At 39.5% G+C, this 22,023-nt stretch overlaps 1 protein-coding gene across 5 annotated transcripts in view; it reads right to left on the reverse strand.

The window, feature by feature from the left end:
- Positions 1 to 22,023, reverse strand: part of KLF12 (KLF transcription factor 12) — a 398,169-nt gene that overhangs the window by 38,420 nt on the left and 337,726 nt on the right. For all 5 annotated transcript variants that reach the window (XM_088021861.1, XM_088021863.1, XM_028106075.2 and 2 more), the window contains one exon: positions 21,696 to 21,758. In XM_088021861.1, the coding sequence (XP_087877987.1) occupies positions 21,696 to 21,758 (63 nt within the window). The remainder of the gene's footprint in view (positions 1 to 21,695; positions 21,759 to 22,023) is intronic.

Consider the following 22,023-nt stretch of genomic DNA (forward strand, 5'->3'; position numbering starts at 1 on the left):
ATAGAGGTGTTAGCTAATGCTAAGATGGTAATCGTACTGTCGATACATAAATGTATCAAACCAACACGTTGTACATGTCAATTATATCTCAATGAAAAATAATGAAATATCTGTCATATAGCCCATATAGGATATAAAAGTGAGAGCATAAAGTCAATACAACTTTTAAGGAGCTTTGTATCTCTAAAAAGTTTTCAAGTGCTTGGGAGAAAAGGTGGGGAGAATGAACACACCATTCATGCCTCTTTTCTCATTATTGTTATCTGATGTTCTCTAGAGACTCTTTGGCACCACTGTAGGCTGTTAATAATTTCTGAGTCATTATTACATTTACACAGAGCTGATGATAAATAACCAGAAAACATTCTAAAATAGCTTTGCCAACGATAAAAACATTTGTAAATTTATCTGGGGTTAGCACATTCTTGGATAACTTTATTTTTTAAACAGGCTAAGTTTCAAATCCAAATAAGACTTTTCCCCTTGAGCAGAAACACATTACCTTCTGAGGTGGGGTAATTAAAAATTGCTCAGACACACAGGAATGTACAGTCCAGAGCTGGGCTGGTGAGCCACAAGGGTCCAGCACTCGTAGAATTACTCAGTTTTGGAAGCTTTGTGACCAAGAACTTGTGAGCTGTTCGCACGCTCCCAAAGTAACGAGAAGCCTTCCCCCCTTTGAGAGTCACCAGGTAAACCCGCTGAAGGCTTATCACAGAAGATCATTTAGAACTAATCATGTCATGCATCTGTTAGTTTTATTAAATGAGTCCAATTCCTGGTTTATTGTTTCAAAGCAACCAGTCGGACTCTCTTTCCCAAATGTTCTTTTATCTCAAGAAGCAGGAATCAGCGAAAGCATTCTCAAAACATCCTCTCTGAGTCCTGAGGGGAAAGCATTTTGTGCTCTAGCATATGTCTAAGTGTGAGAGCCTCGGTAGCATATCAGTGTGTGGGCAGACTTTTAGGAAAACGCAGGAAAAACAGCGGAGCAATCTGCTCTGAGAGACAGTACAACTTATGTATGAAAAGCCTCCCCGGTGCTACTGCGATTTACACATCCATAAGACAGGCCTAAAAATTCCAGGAGCAAAGGCAAAACATAAGGCATAAAATGGGACACAGTCTCAAGTGCTAACAACATTTTTACATATCCCATTCTTTTTTTAAATTTATAATAACTCCTTCCATTCCTATAGCATCTTTCCTCGGAGAAGTTAAACTTCCTCTAAAGAGGTTTTATTTGTTTGTAATGTTCCAATTCATCCTGACAATGTTTCCTTGGAGCAGAGAGAAACTTGCCTGCATCATACAGGAGAGAAAAACCGAAGTGCAATGAGGCAGCCTGCAAGACTGGTCCCCGCCCCTGGGACAGGTTGCACCATCAGTGCTCCAAAGACCCACAAGAGCTCTGGGTTGGTCAGATAGAACTGTGGTTTCAAGGCCTTAAACTCTCCTTTCATTGTGGGACAAAACTTTGCTTTCAGATTTACAAAGAATAATAGTAAAGACTTCTATCGCGGTCCCCTGGATCACAGAAGCATATTCTTATGGTTCTTAGGCCAACAACACAGCCTCTCTTAACTCCATGGTGGTTGTCCTCAGTCCCGTACCAGGGAACTTTCAGAGCCTCAGGGTCATTATTTTGAATTATTTCAATTTCAAGTATGTAAGGGTAATATAACAAGGCTATAACTCTCCTCTTTGACCCCCAATTATAAATTTAATTTGTTTATCAACAGCCTCATTGTTCTCTGTGGTTGACTTTAAAACAATAAATTCGAAATCTAAATTTATACAAAATGAATTTATACTAACAAAACACCACTCTGATCTCTTTAAATATTCCATGCAAGGCTTAGTCTTAACAAACTTCTGGAAGAAGATGTCATCATGAGGTTGGCCACTTATTTAGTATTTCAGAAGCATTTACTGAGGGCCTACTTTGCAGGAGCATAGCACTAAGCTCTAAGGATCCGGCTGTGAGGAAGGCGCTGTCCATCCCTGCTCTCGTCTGTCACACATCTAACACAGGCCACCAAGTGACGAGAAACTTCACATTCCTGCAGCCACTTACACTGACCTTTTAAAAGCGGGTGGAAAGCCTATCAATAGGGTGATAGAAAAAAAAAAACAACAGAAGCAAAGGGCAGTGTTTATTATTTCAGATTCTTGCTACAGGCATTAGACTTGGGGAAGATTCCTGAATATTTAGGGCATTCTGTGGAACATGCACAATTTTTCACTTGAAAAGCAGAACATTTTAAGAACTGAACCAAATCTCTGAAATTACTTGCTAGCTTTATTCCAGTCAAATCTGAGTTCAAAAGATAGAGCATGTATGGATTTCAGTCTCTACTTAGAGCATGACAAATGGTAATTTTCTGTGCCCTGCACTTTTTGGTATTCAAATCATAATAGCAAACAATAGCTAATATTTATGGAGCAACTAAATGTTTGACAGATACTTGGTTAAATCTTTTACATATATCATCTTATTTAGTTCTTTCCACACTCTAAGAGGATAGCATTATCGTTTCCATTTTACAGATGAGTAAAATAAAGCTTAAGCAGATTAAGTAAACTTAAAATGACTAAGGTCAAACAGTAGATTGTTAGTAACTAATATCAACCCTCTTAGCAGTGAGGCTACGGAATGGCAGAACATATACTTCTGAATGAGAGCTCAAGTAGTACAATCTGATATTTCCTTGAAGGAGACATTTCAGCTCTCCCTGTGAGGAACCCAATATGGCTCAGCTTCCCACTGCTCACAAGAGTGACTGTTTCTCACTTCTTTCACATCACTCTCTTATTAAGTCTGGGAGACTCACAGTTTAGTCGTGTTCTCCTGAGCATAAGGAAAAAAGTTAGCCGTTAGCCCCATCCTTCCTCTGCTCTTTTGTTCTCTAAGAAAAGCCCGTACTGCTCCATTAGTTTCTCCACTTATAAATGAGAAAAATCCCTAGACAGGAGGCAGGCAGGAGCATGTTACATTTTCAGTGGACTGAGGACATCAGCCTTATTTGATAGCAGATTCCTCTTTCTTCAGCTCTGGCTACACGTTATCTCCAGAATCGGAGCCTAGAATATGAGCAACTTTGGAAGAGGCCTATTCCTCTATGAATTACAAGCTGCATGTGGCAGGTGTTGCTACCCTGACTCACTCTTGCAGAATACTGGCAGAAAGCGTTTACCATGACTTCCCTCATGATCGACTCTCTTTATGTAGAGTGTCGATCTACATATAGCAATATGTAGCAATCAGTGCTATCTTCCATAAAATAGACTACTGTTTTAAGATCCTGAAAGCACCAGAGAATTTAGCTTTGCTTAAAGACTTACTATACAATTATTTAACAATTTCAATATTGTATTTAGAAATTAAGAGGGGGGAAAAAAGTACCAGAAGGAACGTTTCCTCATTTGATTAAAGTTACATGGAAACTTACTTTGAAATGGCTTCTAAAAAAACCTACCGAAAGATAGAGCATGCATATTATGTCATACACAGACATTTATGTGCATTTATGTGTGTCTGGGTAAAGCTGATCCTAGAAGCACATTTTAAAAATCATTTTGTAATAGCATGCTTCAGAACCACCAATAATTTCATAATAGTCACCTTTTTTAAAAGTCCCTCTGTGATAATGAGAAAAACCAAAGTGGTTTCTAAGAGAGTTGTGGCATTCAAGAAAAGGAGAGAATTCATGACTAGAAAGTACATTTAGAGTTCTTCTCATTCACTAATTCCTTGAGGCAGAATTGTATTTCAAGCATTCCAGAGAGAAAATCAATCTGTACCTTTAAAAAGGTTTTTGAAACGCAGTTTCAAGAACCCTAGTAACCTCTCCTGTTGATCTGGAAACTCTTCTTTCCATCATCTATGGACATGATTCCTTACTTCAAACAAACCCAAATGCCAAGATCTAAGGCATCTTTGTACTGAAATAAAACAGACCTGGCTTGTCTGCTTTTAAATTCTCCTTCCAGAAATAAGAATTCAGGTCTGACTTTGGGCAGCAGAGGTGAGGTGATCCAGTGCTAAATTTGGAATCAGAAGATCTAGAATGCCAGCTCTGTTGCACGGTGGCTGTGTTGATAGCATGAATCACTGAATCTCTATTTTGGACCCTTCATTTCATCACTGACAAAATGGGATCAATAATACCCGATGTTAAGGTCCCAAAGGTTGGTCGTGAATTTCCCAGGAGAGAATGGCTGAAATAGGATTTTAAAAGGATAGATATAGGCCCCTTCTGGTAGGGATCTCTTCCAGACAGGTTTTTATAGAACCCTTTTTGGCAAATCAGTGGGAGGAGTGGAGAACGGGTGGCAGGGGGCTGGGTGGTAGACACCTTGGAGCCTGGGTCAGCCACATGGGAGTTGGTCTAGGATGGGGCGGGGTGGGGGGGGGCAGTGGCAGCATTGGTGAGCCACTCCAGAGCAGGCAATACAGGAAGAACTGTTGTGGAGCCGCAGGGGTGCATGCATGGAAGAACAATGTCAGAAAGGAAAGGAGAAGCAAGTCTGCCTAGCATGCAGCCTAACATGAAGCATGGTCACCAAGCAAGCCTGACACCAGGATGGTCATCACCTGCAAAATCTGTATCAGGATATTAAGAAGTAAAACTACAGGGTGAGACATAGATACAAATGACAAATACAGATACAGAAATAGATATACACGCAGAGGTGAATGTGTGTGTGTGTGTGTCCCTCTACTTTAATATTTGAACTCATTATTTTCTTAGTGTCGCCAGTTGAGTTCACCTTCAATGAGGGCTAATTCTTTAGAAATGAAGAATGCTGATATTTATGCATCCTGGCGTTAAATCCTGAGATGCTGGCTGCCCCTAGAGGTACAGATCTTCTAGCTTTAGCCAGCTCCATCCTCTGGACCAAGGCCTGATAATATAATCAGTCATTTTTGTAAGTACCTACAATGATAGCTATTATTAATTCAAATAAACAACTTATTCATGTATTCCTTATGAGAAGTTGCAGTTAATGCATTTGTATTCATTTTTAAAATACCATAAATCGTCTATAATATGGGGTTATTTTTATGCATGTGCTCTTTGACCCCTGGAGACAGAAGGGAATAGAGAATGCCTAGTGCAAATGCATATTCATTTAAAGGATATGTTTCTTGTAGGAAACAGGTGACCCTACTCCTACGAGTTGTGAGTAAGGAATCACAAAGTTGTGAAACAACTCACCATGATCGGGGCTCTGTCAACAGCTATGGAGTAGGTTCTGGTTTTCCTCCTCCAGTATAGTAAATCATGGGACATGGAGGTCAACTGGAATGAGGGCCGAAGGATATACTCTAACCGATATAACCATAATCCTGCATATTTATAAATATTAAATGTAATTATTATATCCCCAATATGTATCCAACAAAGGTCATGTTAAACCCAGATTGTGACAATGACTGGTTTCATAGTTTGTGAAAGCGCTGTGTGCAAGAATTACTATATTTCACATACTAAGTCAAAGTACCAAGCGCAAAAGGAAAAAGAAAATGCTCCTTTGTCAACATTTGTTATCATGCCGCACATCTATAATTTCTAGAATCACAGGCTCTAAATCTATTGATAAGCACCAACTTGCAAAAGCAAGGCACTGTTTCAGGCAACACCAAGCAATAATGGCACCATGATTCCAATTTCACTGAATGCTATTTTCATGATACCCAACAGTTTGGAAGCACACAAGTCGAGGGCACATCACTACACAACTGAATCAATAACAGTGAAAACCATTAGTGGCCCTGTGATAAATGATGCATCACTTTTACATCTCAAGGACGGTAATGTCCTACTAAGTGGGTAGTATATGCTGCCTATACCAGGTAAAAGGTTGTTACTGAATGTCTGACGCCTTCAGAATGGGTCTCTAAACCCAGAGAGAAATAAGCATTCTAGTGTCACTTCACAGTAGAGTAGCATCAGGTTGGTAAAGATCCACAGATGAAACCAACAAACAAAAATATTGCATTACGACAATTAGATGTGTGTATGTGTACATTGGCAAACAATGATGGGATTCTAGTAGTTCAATTATTTTTCAGTTTATATACATGGGAAACCACACTGAAGGGGCAAAAGTAATGCAGATCAGACACATTTCTTTAAAACTTATAAATGAAATTTAAAAACGTAAATAACTTCTACTCATGAATTCCATTATCTCAAACAATGTTAACTCTGAAGGCCAACCCATGAGGCAATATCTAAATGTTAAATTGGGGAGGCACAGAAAACCCTACCTGTGACAAAGAGGTGACATTCTCTTCACAAAAGGCCAACAACACACAGCTGCAGGATACCTGTTAACTCATTCACAAGTTTGAACTCTTCCAATAAAGACAGAAGCTCCTCGAGGGTACCTTTATATTGCCAGTATTATGCACAACTGAATCAATAACAGTGAAAAATGTTAGTGCTTGGCACAGAATAGGTGCTCAAAACAGGTCAGACCTCCAATTACAAACTATTTTAATAGAGCAAATTTTGGAAAAAACTCTCAAAATATTCCAGAAAATATTCTATAAGAAATTGAACACTTCAGTTTAAATCCATGTCCCACCCCTTTCAGTCTTTCTTCTTCAAACATTTCTTGAATGCCCATCATGTATGGGCCATGCCTTCTGCAAGGTACTGGGGACTTAGAGCCTAAAAGAGAAAGGTGCGTGCGTGTGTGTGTGTGTGCACACGTGCATGTGCACGCACACACACACACACACACACACACACACCCTCAAGGGTTGTGATAGAAATACTTGATGGGGACCCAGAAGAGGAAGCAATCAATCAAGCTGTCATCAGCAAAAAAGGTGAGGGCTTAAATTGTGGACAAGGCTGTTTTCACTAAAGGAGATTACACAATAGGAGATGGAACTTTGAAGAACGTGAACATTTAAAAGGGAGGAAAAAGAAGAGGAGTGAACAGAAGAGACATAGTCAAGGTCAGTTTAGTGTAACATACCAGGGAATTCTGTTCACCTCGGTCTCAATTTTGTTATCTGTAAAAGGGTCAAAACACTTTCTAGAGATTAATGAGATAATTAACATTGGCTATATATAAACCCTAGTCCTACATAAACTAGCTTTGCCATGTCCTCAAAATAATAATAGTACACATTTCTTGAGTCTGCTAAACACTGTCCTTAGAGCTTTATATGTATTAGCACATTTAATCCAGACAAGAGCCATGGGACAGGTGTTAATAGCAAGCCTTATTTTATAGATGAGGAAATTGAGGCACACAGATATTAACTAATTTGCCTAGGGTTATAGAGGGAATATGTGGTAAGTGAAACATGAAAATGAGCAGGCTGATTCTTTAATCTCTACTCTGCCTCTCCTCATTTTAAAGGTTAAGATAATAGTATGCTTTAGGACATCTCATAGGATGGTTATGAGGAATAAATGAAATGATACGTATGCCAACTGTGTGAAACTATAAAAAGTTCAAGAATATAAAATATCATTGAAAGGTGCTTCTACCAAAGCACACTGTCCATTTCCCGAGGAAACCAGACTTCACTGCTTCCCTTTGGAGAGAAGTGTTAAAAACAAGGAGTTTGTGGAGAATCACTTTGGAGACCTCCCTCTACCACCAGAGGATGAATTATTTACCAGCAATAAAACCAGGCATGCCTGGGAGCAAATTATTGATTTCAGTGTCCCTTTCTAATTCCGTATCTGGTTCCCTCTGTCATGAAGTGGCACATAACACACACGAGGTAAAGTCAGACACAAATGACGTTTGGATGATTGTCCTTGAGGAAGTGGGTAATTAGGAGTTGGCATTTTAATAAAAATAATAGCTGACATATATGATCCTACTCTGCCCAGACCTTTAACCTGAATTAACACACTGAAGTTTCAAGCTGCTGAGCTCTGGGAAAGAGATATTTTTGTTGTATTTTACCTCAGAGGAAAATGGCGGTGAGGAGTTTGATGATTCCAAGCCAAACAGCCAATAAATGTAGCAGACCGAATTTGAACTAGCATCCCCTGATCCCAAAGCCTCTGTTTTTTCTGCCAAGGTCCTTGGACTTCTACTTTTTTTTTTAAAGATTTTATTTATTTATTTGTCAGAGAGAGAGAGAGAGAACACAAGCAGGGGGAGCAGCAGGCAGAGGGAGAAGCAGGCTCCCTGCTGAGCAAGGAGCCTGATGCGGGACTCGATCCCAGGATCCTGGGATCATGACCGAGCCAAAGGCAGACGCTTAACCAACTGAGCCATACGGGCGTCCCAACTTCTATTTTTTTTTTTTTTTTTATATTTATTCACCCCGGGTCAGTTTTAAAGGCCTTAAAAAATTACTGGAGAACAGAAATCTACATTGAGTACCTCAGAGGCCACATCTCCCTCAGTGGCCAATTACACCACTAGATTTGCTTTGATGGACATTTCCTATAGAGTAAACAATCTTCCCTTATTTTCATCAGGAGGTACCTTTGGATGGGTGCTTTGGGACCCTGGGCCCACGGCTGCTATGATCGTGAGGAGGTCCAGCTTCTTAGCTCTTAGAAAGATAAATGACTTAACTTTTTCTACCGACATGGATTGATACCTTGCACAGTGCCACTTAAAATTCAGTACCTGTTGAGCCAACTAACAGATTAAAGAGAGAAAGATATTTATTCTCTGTTCATCTGAGAATGTCATCTGCCTTAATCCTGTTAAACCACAGTCCCTGCATTTAAATCCTGTTCCAAATCCTATTTCCAGAGTTGTGATGTTTGTGGGTGCTTATGTCTTTGAAGGCATGGCAATAAAAACTAGAAGATTGATTTTGCAAATCCATCAATATACACAAGAAACAAAAAAGCCATCGAATTAGCACATCCAAAGGACAAAGAATTTAAAAAAAAAATTACCCACACAAAGCCCATCCAGGAGGTGACCCTTTTTTATTGGACTAATTACAAGGAAATATAAAAGGGCAAGCTTTTATTAATCAAGCTCTTTTCACTCAGCCATGAAGAACTGCTAGGCAGGAAGAAAGCAAAGCGACAGGGTGTTAATGTAAGCCCGATAATTAAATTCAGAATCAAGTGGAAGAGAAGGAAGGGCATATATGGAAAAGTCAGGTGGAGATAAGAACTGGAACCCTAATCCCTTATAATATTATTTGGTTTGTGGAGACAAGAGAAAAGTAAAGTCACCAAATATACATTTTCAAAGCATCAATAAAGGAGGCTACATTTAAGAGAAAAAGTGAACAGTAAAAATAATACCACCGAGGCATTTTGTAACATCTTGTCTTCCAGAGCATAAAGAGCTTTCCCACATAATCTCCTCCATTTATCTTCATATCATTCTTGTGAAATATATAGGCAAAAGCAGGCATGAGGGACTCAATCTTGCCCCAGATCACATAATTAGAGAGTGACAGAACAGGTCCCAAATCTCTGAAATTCAGGTCAGTATTCTACTGTTATCCTTCAAACATTTCATCGAATGTAATAATTATAAGCAGAGAAAGGGTAGAAATGATGTCACCAATGTTTAAAGACGTTCCTAACATGAAAAAGTTCTTGTTGCCTCCGAATCTGCATATTTCTACTTGTCTTAAAATAAGGAATAAGGAATGGGAAACAGCCATGAAAAAGTGAAGGGGGAACCGCCAAAGTCCAGAGATCAAAATTCTGATCCTAGCTTAAATTCGCTGGGCAAACTAAGCCTCAACCAGGCCCCAGTTTTCCCATCACCAAGATGAGGATGTTGAAAGAGATGATTTACTTCGTCGATCGATATATATGCTCTAGCCGGCCGGGCCACGCCCCGTGCTGGCAGCCAGGAAATGATAGTGCTCATGATGGGGGGGGGGGGGTCTCCATCTGGAGATCACAAGGTCGGAAGATCATCACACACACAGGCAAAAAAAAAAAAAAAAAAAAAAGATGACCATAAATTGTGATGAGGGTGATAATCTGGTTCCTACAGCATCATAGGATCAGAGAGGAAGAAGAAGCTGATGGAATGGGGGACTGGAGGGAAGACTCTGCAGTGAAGAGAATTCCTAAGCTGAGTCTTTCAGAATTAGTTTTCTTGGTGAACAAGGTATTTTTGGAAAACACATGTTCAGTGTGGCTGGCATGCCGGGTCCAGGGAGGCAGGAAAAGAGTTGTCTTGTGAAGGGCCTCATAGGCTGTGCTAAGGGCTTGGGACTTCTGAACAATGGCAAAGTCCAGCAGAATTGTAAAGAGAAGAGCAATCCCCTTTGCATTTTACAGACATCATTGCCGGCACGGCAAAGATTGGACATGGGCAAGGGCAGGAGGAATCGGAATCCAGAGAGACCAGTAAGGCGTGTAGGTTAATATTTCGGGCAAGAGATGAGGAGGGCATGTGGCATAGTTCTGACAGAGTGGGAGTTACTATGAGGCTTCTGGCTTGGATGGGAAATAGGCAGAAAACTGGGCTTGGAGAATATGAACAAACAGATTCTTTTCCAGGGCTGGTCTGAAGAAGTCAGGGTACTTGGTGTTTTGCAAACAGATGCCTTCACGTATTAAGATCTATTTATTTAGCTGGGGTCGGATGCCTCACCAAGCTGCTCTGGGCAGGACAAATACTGGGGCCGGCGGCATTTTATGATGGGCCGTTGACAGGGTGCATAGGTGGGGCAAAGATATGGACTAAAACGTAACTGTTTGCCCCAGGAGGACCCCACCCCCGACCGGCTGCCTTAGATGCAATACTACAGCTTCGGTTCGATTGACCTGTGGGTATCTGTGGCTCAACAACTCTACTTTAGAGCCACCACTTGATATTCTGCAAAAATTTGTAACTTCAGATTTTCTTCATCTCAAAACCTTTTCTGTCCTTCATCATCAAATACAGACACACACCCCCTCAGGAAATCTCATTTCTATGCCAATGGTACCCACATCTGTACCTACAGACTTGCCTTCTTCTCTAAGTTCTTGGCAACAAGCACAACTTGCTCAGACAAAAACTAGGTGTCATCTCTGATTTTCTCTTTTCCTCGTTTCTTTCCATAAGCAATAAGCTGTTGATGCTGCCTTCAAAACATAACCTAATTTGATCTCTCTCCCTCCACTGATACCACTCTGAACCACCATCCTTTCTCTTCAACCACTCACTGCCCCAGCTTCCTTTCCTCATCCCCCTGCTTCTACTCTTGTAATCCTTTCTCTGCAGAGCAGCCAGAATGAGTCTTGAAAATATGGATCTGATCATTTCATTCTCCTCCCGTGGCTCTCGTGATCCCCCAGACTGACTGGAGGCTGTGTACTTCTGTCCCTGACAAGCTCTCTGACCTTACCTTGTTACACCCACCCCTCACTCACTTTTTTTATGTTCCTTGAATGTTCCAAACTCGTTCCCATCCCAGGGTCTTTGTTTCTAGCACCTGGAATAATTTCCCCCAGATCCGCATGCAGCTGACTCCTTCTCATCCAGCTCCCAGCTTCTGTGTCACCTCCTCTCAAGAGGCTTCTTTCCGACCAAGCTTGTTGGATGGCATTCCAGTCATGTCCATGCATATCCCTGTTACATTTTCAGCAGAGCACTCATCACTACCAAACACTTGTTGGTTGTCTGTCTCGGTCTCACTCTACCGCGTGCTAAGCTCCGGGAGGGCAGAGGCCCTGCCTTGTCTTTTTAAACACAGCATCCCCAGAGTGGAAGCAAGTGGCCAGGTCATTGTGGCTGCCATAATTTTACAGAATGAAGGAACAAACGAATGAAAACAAGTATTTTCTGGCAACGTGATGATGCTACTGAGTAAAAAATAAATAAATAAATAATTTCTGGCAATTTCAAAAGTGTTCAGGTTTGTGAAAGTGATATGGAAAGTAAATACTTAAATTGCAGCTTAAAAGTGAATACAGGCTAAGAGAAAGAGCAAAGAGAGTGAGGCCTACAAGGCAGCTAGGCAGAAAACAGACTCCGCTAATGTGTGCTAAGGCGGCAGCAGGATTTAAAATAAACAAGGAGCACTCTGATTGCTATCCTTATTTTCTAAAAGGTATTGCCAATATGTTCAGGTATCTTCTGGAAGCCCTTTTCCTCCTGAAAACCATCATCACGATCATCAACCACATTCAATCAAGTTTCCCATTCAGGAGAGGAGAGAGGGGTAGACATGGAAATTCACACACATATTCTCTTCCTATTTTCTCACCTTCCGGCGCCAATTCTGTGTTTCTTTAGCACTGCAGGAGGCACCCTTCACACAGCTGACGGTGTGCGTGGTGCTCCCTGGGGTTGTGCACTATGGCGGTCCTGAAAAGAGGAAATCACAAGCCCAGTGTGGCAGCACATTTCTGGCTGTCTAGGCTTCTTTAGGAGGGAGGCTTTTCTATTAAACATGTCTTCACAACATAATTTTTTAAAATGTCAAGGCTATGTACAGTCAGTTCCTAAGAACCAAAATGAAAATGAGCCAAACTGCCTATTATTCTTGAGACTGGTGCTGTGCTGGTTTTAGGTTTTAGCTTAACTTAGGCGAGCTCAGGGTCCCTTCCCTGGAACTTTCTGCTCTCATCTCAAAGGTTTCTCTCCTACCTGCGCTTCCCTGAGAGGAGAGAATCAGCCACATGATTCAGTGAGAAGGTAGCCTTCCAGGAACTCCTGGTGTTATATTTGAGATAGTGTGGATTATGGGAAACACACTCTCTATTAGGCAGGGTAATAGTGACTCCTTCAAAAAACTGAGATTGTATTGTATAGGGGGAAGATTTCTGATTACTTCACATAAGTTTTTATGATTGAAAACAAGGTTACCGTCTACAAAAATAGAAAAACCTACTAGGGTCAGCAATATTTCATAGGAAACATCGGCACTCTACCAATAGGGAAGGGGATAGAATGAGTCTAGTCCCACCTAGAGGTAGGGATTGAACCAACTGGCTGCATTCTGGTTTTATGGTACTATTACATTAATACCTACTCTCCAGATCCTTCTATGAGCTCTCACAGTGGTCTCAAAATTTACCAACTTCTACCTCTAGGTGGCAGCAGTCTCCTTCTGTTCTCAACATGGTCTCCTTTGGCCTTTGTTTCCTGCCTCCACTCTAACTCCACACTTCCTTCTCTTTCCCAAATACTTCACAGCCTGTAAACTTTGGGGAAGATTACTGTAAGCTACTTTCACTGTAAGAAATCAGTCTGTTCTTGCAGCTAAGGTATAGCATTCTTCAAAGAGTACAAAATAATTCAGGTCTCAAGTGAAAAATGACAGAAAGCTGTTTTCTTTCTCCATTCCTATCAACAGCACACTCTAAGGACAGCCATGTTTTTCTTTAGAGTCTTGTGAGGGGGGGTGGGGGGGAGGCCAAGAACAGAGGAATGAGAAAGCTGATGGAAGTGGAGATACTTCAATTTTACAATAATGTTAATTTAATTTTATGGGTGATTTTAAATCCCTGCTTTTCTAAAGGATGTAATTTGACTCAGTCGCTTTCTATTACTTCTGACAAAGAAACCTCACCTGATAAAGGAGACTAAACTGAGTGAAAAAGCCAAACAGAGGCAATGGCTACAAGTAGACAGCGGGTTCCAGCAGGGTCTGCAGCTCTCCAGCTACTTACTTTTTTAAGATTTTATTTATTTATTTATTGAGAGCACATGAGTGGGGGGGAGGGGCAGAGGGAGAGGGAGAGGGTCCCAAGCAGACTCCCCGCTGAGTCCAACGCGGGGCTCCATCTCACAACCCTGGGATCACGACCTGAGCCGAAATCAAGAGGAGCGGAAGTCAAGAGTCTGACACTCAATGGACTGAGCCACCCAGGCACCCCCCTCCGGCTACTTCTTAACTATGGGCTTAATGGAGCAGGTGTGACTCAAACTGGTGTGCTATTGGTAGATACTAATTTTTGGATAAAGATATCACATACTATCTATTGCCCTCTTAAAACTGATTAGAAGAAATATATTAATTATGAGGATACCTATCCTACCTTAGGTAACCTAGTGCTGTACTAAGAAATGTAATAGCTGATTTTAAGGAAATTACTAGGGAACTTTATGAAAGTCCAGGGGCCAGCTGAGAAAAATCATGGTAAGGTGAGAATAAATTTAATTTTAAAATAGCCAGTTCACTGTCCACGTACAGAGAAATCTCCATGACTAAAAGATGACATTGCAAATATGACTGATAAATGAAGATCAAAATAGTACTGACACATCCAGCCTTCTCACAGGGAAATCCCCTTAAGATTTATTATCCTGAGCAGTGTTCCCAGCATATTCAAGAATACATTAGGATTTTTGATTGGGTCCCAATATTAGTCATTACATCTTTCAAATATGTATTTAGAAGACAACTATGATTAGCCCACGTTTCCATTCCAAATTTATTCACTGAAAAATACTATGAAGGACTAAAAGAGAATGTGGCTTTTCTAGTTATGGAGATTTCTCTGAACATACATGGGCAGTGAACTAGCAATTGTATAATATAAGGTCTTTCTTCATTTTAATTTGATATATTAATTGTAACATGGCTTGTACTGGTACTTTCAGAGACACATATTTTTTTCATACTGGAACACAGTTTTATTCTGTTACTCATTAATGACTCCTACATAATCTTGTTCTTCATGTTTCCTTACAACACAACCATTATTTTAAAGTTCTACATCTGAACAGGTTTAACTGGGAGGGGACTGTGATAGAGAATAATGTACACCGCACAACTTAAAACTCTATAAAAAGCTATGGTTTAAGTAGCTTCCCTAAAGTAACTCATGATTTCAGATTGTGTAGTTTTAAATATCCTTTACCAACCTAAAAAAATAACAATTATATGAAAAATGTTATAAAGCCCAGAATTACAAACAATTCATTTTTTTAATTTTTCTTTTGCTTACTTTGGATTTAGTTTACTCTTCTTTTTCTGGTTTCCTAACATGGAACCTTAGACCACTAATTTGAGATCTTTCTTATTTTCTAATAAATATATTTGATGCAATAAATTTCCTTATAAGCACTGCTTTTGGTGCATTTCACAAATTTTGATAAGTTGTGTTCTCATTTTCATTGATGTAAGAATATTTCTAAATTTCTCAACTTTCTTCTGTGACTCCATGTGTTATTTACAAGTGTGTTGTTCAGACTCCATAAATTTTTGGATTTTCCAAAGAAGTCCTTTTGAATACTGCACTAATATTTATTGGTCATGCCAAAATTAGTTAATAAGAGGTGCCTGGCTGGTTCAGTTGGTAGAGCATGAGAATCGCGATCTTGGAGTCGTGAGTTCAAACCCCACACTGGGGGGAGGAGGGATGGAGATTACTTAAATAAAAAAAAAAAAAACTTAAAAAAATAAAATTAGTTAATAAAACAGAGATGTTTTGTTACACGATAGCGGCACACCTCACTACAGTGCCGGGAAGATCTCGGGACTCAACAAAGAGTACCATGACATGCCTGCCCTCTGGGTTCTTCTCTCAGATAAGATGCAAATGTGCTTCTGAGTCGCAGGTTGGTAAAAACAAAATACTCTTGGACTTTAATAAAAAATGTCTCAGGGGGCACCTGGGTGGCTCAGTCATTAAGCATCTGCCTTCAGCTCAGGTCACGGTCCCAGGGTCCTGGGATCAAGCCCCTCATTGGGCTCCCTGCTTGGCGGGAAGCCTGCTTCTCCCTCTCCCACTCCCCCTGCTTGTGTTCCCTCTCTCGCTGTGTCTCTCTCTGTCAAATAAATAAATAAAATCTTAAAAAAAAAAAAAGACAAGAAAAATGTCTCAGAAGTGGTGACCTTTATGGCTCAGCATGATCTTATAGCCCTAATTCTTCTATAATTAAGGAAATAATTGCAGAAAATAACCTTCTTTGATTTTTCCCCCCAAATCTTCTCTATTGTGACAGAAGCAATACTAGAGACAAAAATCAGCTGATACTAACAGGAATGTGAAACACTTTTATCATGAGGTTTCTTGCTGAAATTCTGGGTAATGGCGAGTTCAGGAAAATTAGACTGAAGGTCTTTAATAAGGTCAATGGGAAAGACAGAATACAATTTTGAAGTACACACAATTGTCACCAAGCTCTGAGGAGGTGGTGGAGGTAATTAAGGAATTTAATAGCTGAAAGTGGACTATAACATACCAAAAGATGTGAATTTTGGAGGGAATTAAAATGTAGCAACACCCTGGAGGCACTTCTTTTCATTGTAATTCAGTATGAATACAGAGAACTTGCAAACTGGTTCACGATTACATGAACTATGGCCCATTTTCCGAATTTGTTATCAAACACGGGAGACAGCATGCTTCCAAACTAAATCTAAAGGCAACCTGCGGTTACTTATTTGCCAACAAGTATAGACTGAAAAACTCACGAGGCCAGGCAGGCCCTTCTGGGAACTAAAATTTACACATACTAATGTCCATACATATTACCATAATTTTTGCTCTGTAAGTCAAGAAGCAAAGCGGTGGAATGCTCTGGTAATTAAAATAATATAATCAATATTATCTATAAATAATGAGCATGCAAGGATCCCTAAGATGCTGAGTAAGCACTCTGGCAAAGAGTAACTGCCGCATGGTAGAGTGGGCGGCAATGTCTTCGGTTAGGACCTCTCCTCTGTCTCCCTTCGCTCCTGGGATCATACCAGTGTCATGGGAATTTCCCAGATAAAAGCCTTCTGCTTAACTGGTAATGAATTAAGTACCTACCTCACTTCATCGTAAGCAGGGTGCCACTGCTACACAGTAGAAAGATGACCAGACAGGTTTGTAGAGACCTGGGTTTGTGCCCACGTCTGCCATGTTACCGTGCTGTCATTTCCTTCAGCTCTGAAACGGATTCCTACATTTGGAAATGCTCTGTCCCTCCCTAAAGGACCAGTGCTGCATCAGCTTTCTGAGAGGTTTCCAGTATCAACAACCTCGGTGCCTTCCTCTAGTAAGGCAAAAAGTTTAAACAAGAAGTGTTCTTATTTTTATGACAAAGATACACTAGTTATACTTTCAGAAAGATTTTGTGAAATCACATCTAACATTTGCAACTGTATGCATTTAAACATTTGCGTTCACGGTAGCACTCTACAGCCAACAATAAAACATCACAGTGAAATTTGTGACACAGTACTTTGTCATATCCAAATGCGAAATGTGATTCACATTCAGAATGTGTCATAATTTGCATAGTTATCCTATTAAAACTGGAGCTTCCTGGTGTAGACAGCTACCTAACATCTCAGCAGGCATGTTGGTAAGAAATAAACCATAATTGAGACGGGTGGTGGCAGCATCCAACTGGTTAGAACAAATTACTTCTATTTGACTGCTGATAATTCCTGTTAATGATACTTTATTTTCTATGTCATTATATAAATAGCCCATAAAATCTCTATTATGTAATGCCCACTACCACTCTTACAGAAGAGCCCTAAATGGATGTTTGGGTGCACAGCATACGCACCACTATGACAGTCACTCAAAAATGACATATACCCAAGTTCTCTAAATCTTTAGAAATGGAGCAGGGTAGAGGGTGAAATGAAGAGGACAGAAGAAAGGGTGCAAAGCTAAAAATGAGCATCCACCAATGTTTATGTCTTCAGAATATTCCCACTGATCCTGGAAATTTCTGGAGCCTGAAATCAATTTCAGTTCAGAGGTATTTCCCACCAAGCCCCTCCCTGTCCTGCTCCCTCCAACCTACACATACACACCAAACACAGGTTCCAGATCTCTATTACATCTTTGGGAATAAAACAACCAAAAGACGATATGGAAACAGCCACTCTCTGTGGGATTGATATCAGAATATAATAGCTTCACACAAAAAGATCTGTAAAGAACAAAAGTCTAACTGCACATTCAATTCTAATAAAACTTGCCCCATTTCCCCTCAATGGAGCAAAATTTTTTTCCCCTGACATTACATGCAAGAAAGAGTGGTAAATGCTCTAAAAAAGGTTTTGATAGTTATTGGGACAAAGGAAGCTATGATTACCTCTGCTTAGGGTCAGTGGTGAAGGAAAGACAGATGTGCCCACGAAAGAGAGAATGAAATTCACACGCTGAGCCTCAAAGGCTTCATCAATCCTCAAATCAACAAATATTACTATAATGGGGTGGCAGGGAGGGGAGAGCCATTCTGAGGGACAGAGTTTATGTCTGGTTGGATTGCTACCTTTGATTAACTGAATATTAAATGAGTTGTACAATGATCTCGCGTTCTTTACTGGGGTGCTAACATATCCGTCATGAAGTTCTTACTGACATTCTTTAATCCCTGGAAGTCAGCAGAGAGTTACAGCAAACCTGGCTCCGTCCTAACATCTGTCACTGGACCCCTTACACGTCCTGGTGCTTTCATCTCCTCCCTGGGTATGGATATTTGTTACCACATTTTCCTTCCATTCAAGCAGGTCTGTTTGCCTTGAACAGACATTCTTTTCCACCCATTACTTCAGTTCCAGAGAGAAGAAAGGCTGCCGTAGGAATGAGGCCAGTGGATGTCCTCCCATATTAACATTATGCAGAGGAAAACACTACCTAAAATTTTAAACCACCTTTACTCAATAATAAACACTGTTTTCATAGCTCAACCACAGCCACTGACATTTACAACCTATCAATTGTCATGCATTTCCTATGCATAACTTATAAGTTCAAACCTTTTCACGTTTTAGTGAAGCTTAATTGCTTTTCTGATGAATAATATTTTTTAACTGATTGGAGCATTTGCTAACCCAACTGCACAAAATCACCCAGCATCACTCACATATGGTGTTTGCAGATCTAACTCAAGCCAGAGCCAACCTAGTGTTGAATTTATCTTATAACTCTATAAATTATCCCAAACTTCTATTTGGGGAAGATCAACAGTCACTTCCTCTTTATCTCTATGGCTAGCAAGAGTGTTTAAAGTTTCTGAATTTCCAGAGCCAATCTTTCACAGAGAAATAGCAAGTGTTTATCACTTAACTGGATATCGATGCTGGGTGAGTCACTGGCTTCTTCCTAGCCAGCTGATTTCTTTCCATATACCAGCCTCATAGCATTTACTTTAGGAAACTTCGAGGTAGTATATGTAAAAGGAATCTTAACTAACTCATGACCAAATAAAGCACATGTTTTAAATCCATGTATGTTCCTACTATAGTTAATTTAGAAATGTCTCCAGGCCCTTGTATATGAGTTTCAATATATAATGGAAGCAATAACTCCACCCTCTGCTTTTCCTACTAATTCCGGGTCCTTACACAGAAACTTTCTCTGGCATAGATTTCCTTAAAGTTGTTTTCCTTTATACTTTTTCTCTTCTGCACTAGCTACTCTCAAATTGGTCTTAAACAGAATTGATAACATTTCCCTCTAAGTATACTTCCTTAGTACATTATCCACATTTTATTACATATTTTATGTTGTTTATATGATATAATATTGTGTATTACATATGCGTGATGTGACCTCTCTCTCTCTCTCTCTCTCTCTCTCTCACACACACACACCCCTCGCTCAACTACAAGAGAGTGAGCCCCTTGAGGACAGAAACCATGTTTTATTTATCTTTCTAATCTAGTGCTTTTCACAGTGCCAGAGACTGTAAATAAATGTTGCTGAATAAATAAAAGTTGAATTTTCTCAAGGCTAGTAGTAAAAATCCTTTTTGTTTTTCATGGATTACTTCTCTGGAGATAAAAGTGGTTTAAACTTACTAACCAAATAACGTGCTATGAATTATGTAGGAACAAGTTCCATTACTCCAAGACTTCAGAAAGGAAGAGTGAAGGAAAGAATATTTGTTATTTACTCAGTGATCAACATTTAGCCATTGAGAAATCAGTTGCTAGAAAGTGGATATGCTACCTGGCAATGCCGTACTGTATTCATTAGCTGATGTTGCTCACTTGAGCATCTCATATTCTCTGTATGTTATAAAGTTTCTTTAGTGCAGTATGCCTTGTACTGAGAAGGAATATCAATTCTGCGCAGTCAAGAAAGGACCTGTTTCTCCCTTTCCTTTTGTGTAACGGCATCAGCATTTTTATTCTCTTAGCTTTCCAGGTGTGACAGGGGACAATATGCTTTAGTGACTGTGAGAAACCATGAAGGATGCCCCTGCTTTTAGACAGTGTAGAAGCAAATGGCTATATTCTTTGTGCTCCATTTCCCCCTCTGTGAAAAAGAAAAGCATAATATTTAACAACATCACCAAGCTATTGTGAGGGTTAATTAGATTTAATGGGGGAAGGGAGGTGAGTTGATTACACACTATTCAAATTCAAAGAATCATTATTTTGTCAGTCTAAAAATAATCTTGATTTAGGAATAAAATTAATTTGGAAGCTCAATCTTTGGTAATCATCTTCCCACACTTAAAAAAAAGCCATAGTTTTTAATCAAAATCCCATTCTAAGCACAATCCAATGAAGTACAAATGGAGATCTGTGAATTTCCATTCCCTTTTCAAGTAATACAGTGCACGGCTCACATTTTTCTTTTTCTTTTCTTTCATTTTTTGAAGATATGTGTAGAAAGGTTAATTTTTTGGCATGGAGTAAATGTAAACAAATATGGTACATTAATTTTTTTTGTTTGCTTCACATGAAACATTTGTGAAACAGTTTAAATTACTTCTTTAAAGAATGAGTAGTCAATGTTTTGTGACTAATAATTTTTCAGGTCATTTCTGGTAAGTTCCATTTATTTACTTATCGATTTATTTATTTTCAAGAACTAGTTAGTCAAAGATCTTTGATCCATGTCCTAATCACTGGACCTCATGAATATTACCTTCCATGGCAAAGTGGATTTGGCAGATATGATTAAGGATCTTGAGATAGAAAGATCATTCCAGGCTATCTAATGGTGTGCCTGAGATGCGATCCCAAGTGTCAGTAGAAGGAAGGCAGAAAGAGATTTGACTACAGAAAGGAAGGAGACAATGTGGTGACATGGAAAGGAGGCGGAGACAGGCATGTAATGTGGGGCCATAAGCCAAGGACCGAGAATGACCTCTGAAAGACAGAAAATGCCAGGAATGGATTCTCCCCTAGAACCTCCAAACGGAATCAACCCAACTGACACCTTGATTTAGCCCCATAAGACTCCTTTTGGACTTTTTAACTCCAAAACTTTAAGAGAATAAATGTGTATTGTTTTAAGCCAAAAGAAAAAAGAAAGAGAAAGAAGAAAAAGAAAACAAAAGGTCTTCATATGCCCTAAATTTAAGAAGAAAGAAAGAGAGAGTGAGAAAGAAAGAACGAACAAAAGAAAGGAAATTCCTAGATATTTATGGCTAAGATGAGAAAAAATCATCTAAATAGTAATCATCAAAATTAATAATAGATTAATTTACTATGAAAATATGAGAAGTAGAAGTTGGTACCTGAGAAAAATCTGAATTGTTGCCTAAATCTCACTAAAAAATTTATAATAGCTTCAAAAAAAAGAGAAACATTCTTTAAAAATACAACAGTGGGTAATCCTAGAAAATATTCCGCATCTGTTAGGGGGAAAAATGTTGCCTCAGTTTTTGGTGAATGAAGGGCTTTGGCTGAGAAGGAACTTTATTGCTTCTATTTAGAACTTTTCAAAGGAAAGGGAGACTATGTAATTTGGTTAGTGGAAATGTATTCTCTACAGAGAAGCAGAAATAATTCTCTTCTGTTTTAACATTACCCAATTAAAACTTCCCATAAGACTTACAAATTATTATAGCTTAGACTATATACTCACCAAGCAAACTTCTGATTATTCATTCGATTTCCCCGGACCCTTGATACTGGGGACGGATGTACCCTGTAGGTGGATGAGAATAATCTAGTCATTAAAAAAAGCACATTCCCGATTACAAATGAACAAATTAAAAAAAAGAAGAGCTGGTTTATAAATGATCTCTTGTAGGTATGCTTAATATAGAATGCCCCAGAATTTAATCACCTCTGAGTAAATGAACACAGTTAAATTCCCATGCATGCAAACCTGCTGTCTCTTTCCTTTTGTACCACTTTTAACGTAATAATGGCTTGTCACAATGTTCACTGTGCGGATCCCCAAAAGCCTG

This window comes from Eumetopias jubatus, unplaced genomic scaffold, assembly GCF_037043125.1.
Source record: "Eumetopias jubatus isolate StellerSeaLion01/CBP00866 unplaced genomic scaffold, mEumJub1_p1.0 scaffold_3, whole genome shotgun sequence".
In the NCBI taxonomy this organism is placed as follows: domain Eukaryota; kingdom Metazoa; phylum Chordata; class Mammalia; order Carnivora; family Otariidae; genus Eumetopias; species Eumetopias jubatus.